This window comes from Balaenoptera acutorostrata, chromosome 17 (genome assembly GCF_949987535.1).
Source record: "Balaenoptera acutorostrata chromosome 17, mBalAcu1.1, whole genome shotgun sequence".
NCBI lineage: Eukaryota > Metazoa > Chordata > Mammalia > Artiodactyla > Balaenopteridae > Balaenoptera > Balaenoptera acutorostrata.
In genome coordinates, this window is record NC_080080.1 from 52866484 (window position 1) to 52879608 (window position 13125).

A 13125-nucleotide genomic window follows, 5' to 3' on the forward strand; every position below is an offset into this window, starting at 1 on the left:
TATTGAAAAAAACAAAACAAACAAACAAAAAAAGCTCTTGCTGAATACAGCATTTATTGTTTTTTTGCCTTTATGTTTACAACATCAAAATAATCTGGAGAATTTATGTGAAATTAGAATCAAATAAACTATGGATCTCTCCAGCAGATGACTTGTTCTTTAGAAGCCTCTCTCTCCTAACTGGTGTCAAAGAAGAAGAGTTCTTCAAGGTCTTCTTGCATTAATTTAAATATAATTAAATTCTACAGCTCTATGTCTTTGCTACTACACATGTCATCTCCCATTTACTAATACGCCTTGGCAATGCATGGCAAATCAGGTCCCAGATTAGCTCTGGATTGGCCTGACAGTCAGAGAATCATGCCTAATCATGTCTCCAATACAAATGCTTAGGATTTAGATCTTTTACATGGCCAAATTCAAATTTAGAGGGTTTTTAAAAAAGAAAAAAATGTATAGCAAAGAAAATTTTAATGTTTTGAATGTTTTTAATTTTCTGCCCTCTTCTCAATGCATTATACTATATGGAAGTTTTTCTCACCTAACACTTATTCTGTGTGTGGCATTCACTGATTCATCTATTTAATTAATTCATTCAACGAACATTTATTAAGTTCCTACTATGTTCCAGGCACCATTTTAGCCACTAGGAATTCAACTTCTAAAACCAAATACTTGAACACATGGGACTTAAATTCCAAAAGACAGGAATGAAAAATAAATATATAATATGTGTGAAGGTGATAATGCTATGAACAAAATTAAACAGATTAAAGAGGATGAGGGAGGTACTGGGCATGAAAGGTCTGCTCTAATGAAGTGCAGTTGAGCATCTGGGCAGAGGACTGCAGGATGCAAGGGAGTGAGCCATGCAGATATTGGGAGTGGGAAAGGAGGGATGGACAGAGAGGGAATATTACAGGAGGATGGACAAGATGAAGCCCTGATCTGGGAGGCTGGAGCAAAGGCAAAGTGATGTAAAGCAAGAGTAGTCAGAGGAAAGTAAAAACAGGAAGGATGAGTCAGGGGGCAAGTTAATGGAGGGCTTTGGAGGCTGTAGCATAAAATTTGGATTGTACTCTGAGATGCAAAACCCACTAACGATCTTGAGCAGAAGATGATCTACTTGAGATCTGTTTGAAAGGGATTTTTTCCTACTCTGTGGAGAGTAGACCATGGAAGCAAATATGGAAGTCAGGGAGGCCAAAGAGGGATAACATCTATAGACGTCTATAGGGATGATGGTGATCAGACCCAGAATAGTAGGAGCAGAGTTAAAAAGTGGCCAAATATTGGATGTATTCAAAGGATGAGCCTACAGTTTTTGCTGTTTGATTTTGTGAAGGGAGAGAGAGACAGAAATGAAGGATGATTCAGGATTTAAGCTGAGGAACAGGAAGAACAAAGATACCATTTGCAAAATAGGAAATTTTAGAGTAAGTGTAGGGTGAGGAGGGTAGAAATAGACTGTTTTTGGATGTGTTGGTTTGAGGTGAGAGTTAGACTTCAGATGGAATGTCATGTAGGCAGTTTGATAAATAAATCTGAGTTTAAGGGAGAGGTCCAAGCTGGAGCCATAAATTTGGGCAAATCAACATATTGATGGATTTTAAGCTAGGGACTAGATATTATCCCCTGTTATGTAACCCAGACAGAAAGATATGCCTTGAAAATACGTAATCGATACCATTTTGGGCAAGATGAAGAAGCAAACGCTGTATGGTAAAATGGTTAGGCAGAGTCACCCTCGATGTTAGGTTACCGTACAGTGTCCTAAACGGCCTTAGGAAGGAAGAGAGGGGATGGGAGGGAGGATGCCCTGGGGTCAATTCCTGGAGATTATAGGAACGTAGTTTCCTAATTGGAAAGTGGTTCCCAATTTCTCGTGCGAGTGCCACAGTGGAAGCTCTGGTGAGGGAGAAGCACCACGGAATGTATTCAAACTGTTTTCTGATCTTCCACCAGGGAGACTGGGAAAGGGATTTCTACCTTGGTTAACAGGTTCATCTAGATGAATGGTTTTCAAGCTGCAGCTTGCAATTCATTTAGGGATCATGAATTCAATTAAATGGGTCACAAACAGCATATAAAATAGACAAGAAAATATCAGAGTGCCTCACACATAAGTAAGGGTAAGCACTGTATTACAAAATTTTTGTTTCAGTTATTTATTTTTTTAATACACATATACATATCTATGTGTGTACTGGGCACAATGTAAATGTCTTTGTTACTATAAGTTATGGTCAAAAAAGGTATGAAAGCCACAAGGCTAAATTAACAGTATTTTTAAATGCTATAAAACTTTTTACAACTTAAGGACTAGCTTAATTGAGAATAAATGAGAATAAGTGAAAACCAGCTACATTTTAAAGAAAACAAAAGCTTTAAATTATATACCAGTGACTTTTATGGGATTATCTCTGATCTGGGAAGTTATCAGTTTTCAGCCTCAGAGTTTTTTCCTTTGTTTTTACATATATTTTTGGAAATCCATAAAATCAGCAGCATCTGATTGAGAAAAAAATGTTAAACCTTCACATGTTGCTAACGTACATAAACATAGATTCATTCTTTCCTGACGTTTCCATTAAAGATGTAGCTCCTTCCAGAAAGAAACCATTTCCATTTATATTTCTGTTAAATGAAAAAATTTTTTTTTTTTACCTAAAGCCAAATGAAGTAGAAAATAAGCAGGTATGGAAGCTTTCTAAATTTATTTCTTTTCTAAATCTTGCTAAGACAGTCTTAGTGGTTTGTACAAATCTGTTATTTTCTTAGGGAGGAAATATGCTGACTAGGGATCTTATATGCTTACCTCATAAATTATACCCAGTTGACTCGTGTTGCTTCTGAGTCAGTCACCATTCACTGAGAGCCACCTATGGCCTCAAGGGGCTGAGGCACAAAGGAGGAAACCTTTGGAGCATGTGTGCCCAGAGGATGCTCAGGAAGCTTCAGAGTGAAAAGGGGGAGGCTCCTGGGCAGGAGCCTCATTATCACTCATTAGGACCAAAGCATGGGGTGACAACAAAAGATGAATCTAGAAAGGTCAACTGAAGCCAGGCTATAGTGTGTGGGCCCAATCCTATAGGCCAAGGAAGCTGGAAAGGAGGAAACTGACAGCACAGATTTCAGTTTTATAAAGACAAAAAATGGGGAAACTTTGAAGAGATCAGAATATCCAGGGATAATAAAGAAGGGTGACTCAACTGCTGAGAGCCTCCATATCTTGAATTCTCCCTGAAAATGAATCTTCCATATCTTTAAAAGGCAGGCAGGCAGGAAGAGAGAGAGGAAGAGACAGAAAAAAGAGACAGAGACAGAGAGACAGAGACAGAGAGATCTGACACCAAGATTGGAGGCTAGCAGGCATGCTTTGTGTCTTTCCAATCTTCAGGATTAGGATAAATTAAAGGTACTTGAAAATCATTTAACTCACAAATACTTAGTTTAAGATGTCCTAAAGAATATTTTAAGTTTATATCTTGGACCTTCAGTCAAAAATTTCACAAGGACTTTTCTCCATTTTGTAAATTTGTGAAGGGATACAGATATAGTAGAATTTGTTTGCAATGCAGCACCAGATAATAATTCTATGCTAAATAAACTTGCTTCAGTTTTTCCAGAAATATGTCTGTAACTTTAATTGTGCATTGTATTCAATTTTTAAAACTCCAAAAAAGACAATGTGCTTATACTTCTTTCCTTTTAGCCTTGTGAAACTTGTTTATATATTAGTGGAACAGTGAGTATCCTAATGCTTTAACAAAAGTAATGTAAGTAATGCTGGAGTATCACAAATTATAATATGGACAAGGTTACATGAAGGAGGTCCATACTGTCCATGATCCTTCATCCCCAGTACTGTCACCATATACCTTGCTATACCCAATACTCACATGGCCCCTGTGTTAGTCAGGGTACTCCAGAGAAACAGAATCAGTGAGATATGTGTGTGTGTATATATATATAGAGAGAGAGAGAGAGATTTATTTTAAAGAATGTCTCATGCAATCATGAGGACTGACAGGTCTAAAACCTTCAGGACAGGTCAGCATGTTGGAGAACCTGGGAAGTGTTAATGTTGCAGCTCAAGTCCAAAGACAGTCTAGAAGCAGAATTCCCTCTTCCTCAGGGAACTTCAGACTTTTTTCTCTTAAGGCCTTCAACTGATTGGATGAGGCTGACCCACATAATGCAGCGTACCCTGCTTTACTGAAAGTCTACTGATTTAAATGTTAATCTTAACTAAAAAATACCTTCACAATGAGATTTAGACTTGTATTTGACCAAATATCTGAGTACCATGGCCTAGCCAAGTTGACACATAAAGTTAACCAGTACAGCCCCCAAACATTGTCAAGCTGTATGGAATATAATTGACAAAGAAACCAAGCTGTTGCTAAGCCCAATTTTTTTTTTCTCTTTTTTTTTTGGCCGCACTCTATGACTTTTAGGATCTTAATTCCCTGACCAGGGATTGAACGCAGGGCGACGGCAGTGAAAGTGCCACGTCCTAACCACTGGACCACCAAGGAAGTCCCCCAAATTTTAAAATTGATACATGTATCTTCTCAAAACTAACAGCTACTATTTACTGAGCTCTCATTGTGTGCTACACTGTGTTTTCTTCTTTGTTACCTTCTGTCAATTAATTCTCACAGCAAGCCTCTGAGAAAAGGTTTATGACCACCCCCACACGCCCATTTTCCAGAAAGTACAAACTACTTACCTGACTGAGGCCAAAGAGCTAGAAGCAATGGGACTGGGTTTGAGCACTGATTTTTCGTATGCTACAGTCTACAATCTTAACCACTCAGTGAAGCCACCTTTCAGTTCTCCACCAGCCCTGTCTGGATAAGTGATAAGATGCTGAGAATTTTCCCTAGAGTCAAAAAACAATGTAAGCTCAAGGCCATACTTTGGTGGTTTTCACAAACTTAGACTTGGCATGCCAGTTAGTTTCACACCAGATATCTAAATTCACACACACTGTGCTATTCTCCTACTAAGAAAAGACCTTGAATCTCATGTGTTTTTTTCTCCCTCTTAAACAAAGCAGGTAGAATTAAAGTCACAGAATTTCACTAAAACTTTGCTTCATTCAACTATGGTTAATTACTAAGACCTGCTGCTTCTACATGGGGTGATCAGAGTTTCTAAAGAGCTTAGAGATGAGTAGTCATTTTTAAAATTTTTTCACAAAAATAATTCTCTTCCTTTCAGATTGCGTGTTTTTCCAGCCCAAGCTCAAGTATTAACCTAATAAGGAGTGATTCATTTCTATGAGGTTGAGCAATTTCCCCTCATTTCTGATGATTTATTATTTTTATGTTGATTTTTAAATATGTTTTATCAAATTAAATGCTAGGGAAGTCACATTTTGCCTCTACCACTAAATTACCAGAAATAGGAGAAAATTTAATAAAAGTTCTGTTGCGCCACCTAGTGTCTAGAATTTAAATTGCATCCTTTAGAAACTGAAAAAGAGCGCCCTGCTTAATGGTAGGAAAGGAAAGACACCAAAATGGGAATGTTGGTACCACCAGTCTGTCAAGGAAAGCACAATACGCTGCTTTAGTAAAAATGGAGAACCCATCCCAAACAGGACACCTCACTGGGATCTGTGACTCATTGTCATCATATGGCAAGTAGAGCCTGGAAAGGCTGTGACTTCAGTGATAGGAAATATGTGGAGAAAGAATTTTGTATATGAGTGGCAGACTGAGCCAGGAATGAAATGAGAATGGCAAAATTATTTCTTCCCCTCACACAAGGATCCCCTGGCAGTGACATCCTAGTCATATATTTCCTCCCAAGGGCCTGAAATCAGAGCATTACAGGGAGGCTTACTACATTTCATTTTTAACTTTATTTTTAACCCTGGTGGTAAATGTAATATTGTGGCTAGACTTTTTAAAGTATTTTGAACAATAAACTTATAACCCAGGGGAACTCCATTCAACTACACATGCTGAGCAGTTACTCTGTCCAAAGCACTAGTGGGGTACCCCAGATACTACACGCATATAGTCCCTGCTCTCCACTGCCTCCCAGAAGTGTGGGGAAATTCTATATAAATAAAATGACATCCTTAGCTGTTCTGTGATAATTCAGTGACTCAAAACATATAAAGTGTTTATCTCAATACCTCGGATATAGTAAGTTATATTGTTATTATTGCTACTATTACTGAGAAATAAAACTGATTCAGTCACAGGGGAGTCTTCACACAGGTAAAATCAGTGTGTAGCCGTGCTTGATCATAGGAAGATGGATTAGATTCATCCTCAGGGTTTCATCCAACTTGTGACTTCTCACTTTGACTATGTGATACTGAGGCTCCTAGAAAAATAGAATTATTCTCAGTTCTCAGGAAAGCTTGATGGAGATGACTTTACTTGTGTTTGCAAATGTTAAGCGTAAGGTTGGGTCTGATATCACTTAGAATTCAATAAGTTATGACATCATAGTACCTTGCAAATTATTTATCACATTTGACTATAGCATGGGTAACTGGATTCAGAATTCCTGCCCTAGACATATTACCCATCACTTGGTTAGTGGGAATGGAGTTTAAGATGGGACAAAGCATGTCCTTTTATAATAAACAAGGCTGAGCTGAGAAGAGCCCTGAAGACTGTTTATACTTGAGGGTGACTTAAAGTTACAGTGAGTTATATATTACTGATAATATCTTAAGTTCTTTTTCAAAGAACTTAAGGAGGAATGAGCCTAGAAATGAAGAAATCCTTCAGGACTGAGAAAGTAAACATCCAAAGGTAAATTTTACCAACTTTACAATTGCGTTCAGAGCTTGCAAGTATTAAAAGAAGAACTTCCTGGGTATAGGAAACATCATCTAAAGTATAGGTTATGTTTTGAATAAAAATAAAATTTCTCCCAACTTCATTCAAATCTCCAGAAGCCTTATTCAAATCTGTAACACAGTTTTTATACAGCACTGAATTTCCCATTGTTGAAAATGGAATAATTTCTAATAACTTCATTCTATACATCAGGCCATATTTATTTAGTGCCTGGCATGCCCCATGCCCTGGCAAGACCCTGGGCATATGGAAGCGACTAATATACAAATTTTGCCCTTGAGTTGCTCAGAATGTAGATCAAACACACACACACATGCGCGCACACACACACACACACACACACAGATGAGTCTTTTCCTCTGACACCTCTTGCATGTGTGACCTTAGTGAAATAGTCAATAGACTGCCTGAGCCTCTGTTCCCTCATCTAAAAACCAAGAGTGTTAACAATATATTAATTAATGCCAAGCATCACAGGGAGGATGAAAGAATTAAACAGATGAAAATAAGAAAATAAAATGTAATACAAATGTTGTGTTAATACAATGTTAATATTGACATTTACACAGGTACTCTCACTTTACAAAAAAAAGGAACATTTATGAAACAATGACTGTGCTCTGACTTTCTGTGAATCAGAAGTTTTCCTAATTACTTCTATAAAGGAAATGGAGCTGCATTATAAAGAAAAAAATGCTAACTCTGGGATGTAATTCTTTTTTATCAGACGATAATGGAGCACACTGTATCTCAAGAAAATAGTCATTTTGGGGGGAAGGAGGGGATAATTGTTCTCAAATACATCATAAAACATAATGACATCATAAGGCAAACTTGATTTCACTAAGCCAAAATACAGAAAGGAAGGATCTAGTCATAAATCACAGCTGCCCCAAGGCTGGTGGCACCTGTCCACAAAGAAATCATTAGGGGAAAGAATCACTTAGTTGATGAAGCTTAAATTGTAATTTTTTTATTACATACAACTGTTATGTTCTGTTTACATAGTTAATACATATTCTATGCAAGTACATTGATAAAAACTCATATTTATAATGGTTTAAATGTTTTTCTCTGAGGAAATCCAAGCCATAAGCTAACAGCTCTCCATGTAAGTATTTGGGCATTTCTACTGAGGAAAGTACTAATTGTTTGTCAATCTATTTTAAGGCTTATCTCCTAATTTGGTCCAACACTTCCATTAATTGGGTTTCTTTATAGTGCTTTCTGCCAGTGAGCTAACCTGAAAGATAGAAGAGAAAAGACGAAATGTGTTCCTTCTCAAAGAGGATTTTGTTCCTACAGACAATCTTGGGATGTGTGCTTTACTTTATTTTTATTAATATTAATAAAAGTTGAAGTCTCGTCAATTCTCCTTGCCAGTTCTATTCTCCTTTCTCCCTCCTCAGAGGTGGCCACTAAGATGATTTTAAGCATATCCTTCCAATCCTCATTTTTATTTTACTTTTTGTCTATATAAACATCAATGACAGGTAGTATTATTTTGTACAGATTTTTTCATAGTTGGAGTCATAATGAATATATTCTATAGCTTGCTTTTGTGCAGTCCACATTATTTGTTGAATTCAATCACATCTAGAGAGAGAACTGATTTATTGATTTTAACCACTTTATGGTATTGCAACCTTCAAATCTTCAATATTTTTACCTGTCCACAGATTGCCATTTTGTTGTTTCCAGTTTTTTCAGTACTGAAAATAATACTGCCACTCACATCTTTGTACATTTATGGAATTATTGCCATAGGAAAACAGCATTTAAAATCATTAGTAATTCTTATGAATACAATTTAATACAGTTGGGAATTTTCATTAAAGTTCATTCTAGCAGGAATTGTTCAAGGAATGAAAACTTTATTTTGGCCTACAAATTATAATTAAAATTTAATGCCAAAAAAATCAAACTGTGCTTGTGAAAGTAAATGTAAGTGGGTTTTTTTTTAATCTTCTCTTTCTGATCATTTATAATGCTATTATTCTCCATGGATATGAATGATTGAGAGTTACCTTCATTGCAATGATATTCTAGACATGTTTAAGCTTAAGAACTCCCAAATATATTTCTAATGAATTTTCTCTGAAATATCAAGGACACTAACTTTCTTTAGTGGGTGGAATCTTTTTTTTTTTTTTTTTTAATAATTTTTTTTAAATTAATTTTTATTTATTTATTTATTATTTGTTTTGGCTGTGTTGGGTCTTCATTTCTGTGCGAGGGCTTTCTCTAGTTGCGGTGAGTGGGGGCCACTCTTCATCGTGGTGCGCGGGTCTCCCACCGTCACGGCCCCTCTTGTTGTGGAGCACAGGCTCCAGACTCCCAGGCTCAGTAGTTGTGTCTCACAGGCCCAGTTGCTCCGAGGCACGTGGGATCTTCCCAGACCAGGGCTCGAACCCGTGTCCCCTTCATTGGCAGGCGGATTCTCAACCACTGCGCCACCAGGGAAGCCCTAGTGGGTGGAATCTTAAAATCAAGCCAAAGTTTGTGTTTTTTCCTAAGAGAGTTCTGAATGATCAGAACACCAGTTTCTGAAATGAAATTACTGTGAATCAATGACAGCATTAAAAGAAGTAGGGCACATGAGCCATATATTTAGAGAATTTTTACTAAAAACAAAATAACAATTTTTTGAAGGAAATTAATCTTTGTCATTTGCCTTAGCAAATATGATAACCTATGAGACATGGTAGGGATAAAATAAATATAAATAAAAATTATATACTTTGCACAAAACAAATACATGACAAGGAAAGAAAATGTACATTTCACTATGCCTAAAAGGACCTTTGTGCATCTTTGCAGATACAAATCATACTCATCTTCAAATGACTCAAATTGTGTCACCCACACGAACACCTTCTTGATGCTTCCCCTCTCTCTCATCCCCACTCCAAGATGGAAGTAAAAGCCCCACCTCTTAAAAGTTTTATGGATACTTACCTGGGATATCTTATGATATGATTAACTTTTACCACAAATTACAGCTTTTCTGTTTACTTAAAACCTTATCCCAACTAGACTTACTCTCTGTCATCTCTGATTGCACCAAGGGCATTGTTCAAAGCCTTGCTCATAGCAGCTTTCATGAATATTTGTTGGACTGTATAAAGAAGGTATTCCTGTTGGCTTTTGCCTTTCTTTCTATCTGAGGGAACCAAAAGCTATAGTTGTTCAAATAAATTTTTAAAATTCTAACTTCAAGTTCATCTGAATGCTTCTCACCCATGGCTACTTGAAAATACTTCAATCATAAATCATTAACTCTCCTTATCAGTCAAGCAACCCCAAGGTTTAAATTTCATATGGATCTAGGTCAAGTGTTTGCTACTAAAATCATTATGGAAACCTGTGATTGCTAAAGGAATGATTAGCCAATCCACAAACTGGGGGTAGGTCCTTTGCTTTTCCGCCTCCTTCCTCTGCTACTGATTAGGATTAGTTCTCTGCAAAATAATAATTTCCCCTAAGGGACAGACAAAAGGAAAGCTGCTACATGTTAACAGCTCTGAGAGGAAAAAATAAAAATATTTGATGAAAGCAGAAGATTCAAAATCGCTATGTAAAGTGAGATTTTTGAAGCATTTACAGATTTTTCTTTAACCTATCATATAGATAAATTACAATTATTTAGACAGAAAACAAATATAGACACATTTTCTAACAAATCAAATGTGTTTCTTACTCTATTGAAGTGGATATGAACAGTCATTCGTTTAACAGATATTGTTTTTGTATGTCTCATGTACAGTTACGCTGCCTTTAAGAAGATGACAATTAAGTTGGGGAAGAAAAACATACAAGCTTGCAAAGTTAAATAATAATATCTAATAATAGTATGAAAGATGTTATTAAAAAGAAAAATATTCAGCAAAGATTTTTATCTGTCAGTGTTAATATATTAATAATCATTCACTTATATTACCATAATCTTTAATACCTATCATTTACTAAGCATCATGTTAAGTTTTATATGAGTAAAATTTTACCATTATGAGATTAGTAACATTTTCACCCCCATTTAACAGATTAAGAAAATGAGAGCATGAGATACATAGAAACATAGCAATAAGTAGTGGAAACAGGATTAAAACCTGAATATATCTGACCAGGATTTAAATTCTAGCCATCATATCATAGGTATTTTTTTTCTAAATTTTGGGTCAAGACAAGTCCATATCCACCGGCAACTAATATTTTAATGTTAACACAGACAACATCTATTACTGTTTATTTCCATTGCATTTTAAAATCAATTGGAATATTGGCCTTTTAGCTGTGTCTATAAGAATTATTTTTCTCTATTATTTTTTCTTTAGGGTTGTGATACACAGATGATTTATGACATGTTGCTAAGATTGAAATCCATTGTCTATTTACCTGGTGATTTTGTCTGCAAAAAGGTGAGTTCATGCTATTTTTCTAATGCATGACTAATAAATACATCTGAGGAGTTCAGACAAGTCAAGAGAACAGTTTAAACAAAATTTGTCCAGGGTGAATTCCATAGTATGGAAATAATCATGAGATACAATTCTGTAAAACTATAATGTGCTCTCAGAGTTCAAAATGGAACAAGACAATATGGATTTCATTACTTATAGGATATAAGTGTGGGTGGTCTGAAAAGTTGCTTTTTGTAAATGTAAATCATCAATTGTCACACCCCATTAATTCCAAATACTTAAGGTGGAGGGAAAAGTTACAGAAGTGAAAGGTGGTTGTGTCCTTTTTATGTCTTCAGCAAACTACCAGTTACCTCCATTTAGCTCACCCAGTTAGTAAATAATCAATGCCATTTTTTTAAAAATTTTACTGTGCTTTTTATTATTACAAAGTAATACTTGTTCATTATTTTTAAAATGGGAAACACATAAACGCACAAAGACAAAAACTCCACCACCCAGAAATAACCACTATTAATATATTTCAACCTATCTTTTTATATCGATTGATGGATAGTTAGAGCTTGTTTTATAAAATTGACACCAAACCTCACTTATGTTTGAAACTTGTTTTGTCATGTCACAATATATCATGGGAACATTCTACATATTATTAAGTAATCTACAGCATCCTTTTTAAAGCTGCATAATATTCCAGTCTATGAATATATCATAATCAATTTCAAAGTGTTTGCTATTACAAATAACTCTAAAATAAACAATTTTGCACATCTCTGATTACTAACTCAAAGGGGGAGAGAAGGAATGATGACCTTGGAACCTTGAGATACACCTTGAGATATTAAATCAATAGTGAAGGCAATAATCAAAATAAAAAGTAGAGAAAGATGAACAGTTCAAAGAAATGAGAGATGATCCAAAACCCTGGGGAGTTCACACATGAGTGAGGGTAAGAAGTACTTATGTCATTCCAAAATAATGTGCTAAGTGTGATGGTAGAAGTAAGCACAAGCTGTGGTAGGACACAGAGTAAGGACACTTCTGCACTGGGGTACTGGCAAGATTTCCTGGAGAAGATGCTGGTCAAGCTAAGTCTTGAAAAATGAATCAGCATGAACCAGGAGAAAGAATAAGCAGGCATTCCAGATAGAGGAAAGAATTCACATGAGTCAAGGCAGAAAGGAAGGGACTTTGTCTTCGAAGGGAGTGTATGGAACTACAATAAGTCAAAAGCTAGAAAATTTTAGTATCATTTATTCAGTGAAACTCAATAAATAATTTTGAAATACTATGGGCCAGGCACTGTGCTGGGTAATAGATATATTCAGCAGTGAGCATAAAAAGGTGGTTCTTGTCCGTCAAGGGCTTACAGTCTAGTGCCGGGGTATTCAATTCACAGTGTACATCAGAATCACCTGAATTTAGAAATCTGGGCTCCATCTCCAGCAACTTAACTGGTCTGGGTGGAGACCACATATCAATATTTTTAAAGCTCCCAGATGATTATAAATTGAGCCAAAGTTGAGTTATCACTGGCCTGATGGAAGAGACAAACAATAAACAAATAAATTAATGTGTAACTCCAAAATGTGCTAAGTTCTATGCAGCAAAAACAATTTTCCAGGAGAGGGCGTGGTGGCAAAGGCACTTACTTTAGATTGGGGGACTCAGACAGGGGGAGATTGTCAAGCTGTCAGGCATGATCTTTGTGAAAATCTGAAGAGAAATAGTTCTCCAGCTTAAAAAACAAAACAAAACTGGAGAGGACACTATTTTAGATGAAGACTTGGGACCATGAGGCAGGACAGAACTTGACATATTTAAGGAATGGAAGCAAATGATCAACTAGGATAATGGTGAAAGACAAAGTC

General features: G+C 36.1%; 1 protein-coding gene across 1 annotated transcript in view; it reads left to right on the forward strand.

The window, feature by feature from the left end:
* Positions 1 to 13125, forward strand: part of CNGB3 (cyclic nucleotide gated channel subunit beta 3) — a 150847-nt gene that overhangs the window by 109351 nt on the left and 28371 nt on the right. The window contains 1 exon segment of the mRNA XM_007176107.2: positions 11168 to 11251. Coding sequence (XP_007176169.2) covers positions 11168 to 11251 — 84 coding nt within the window.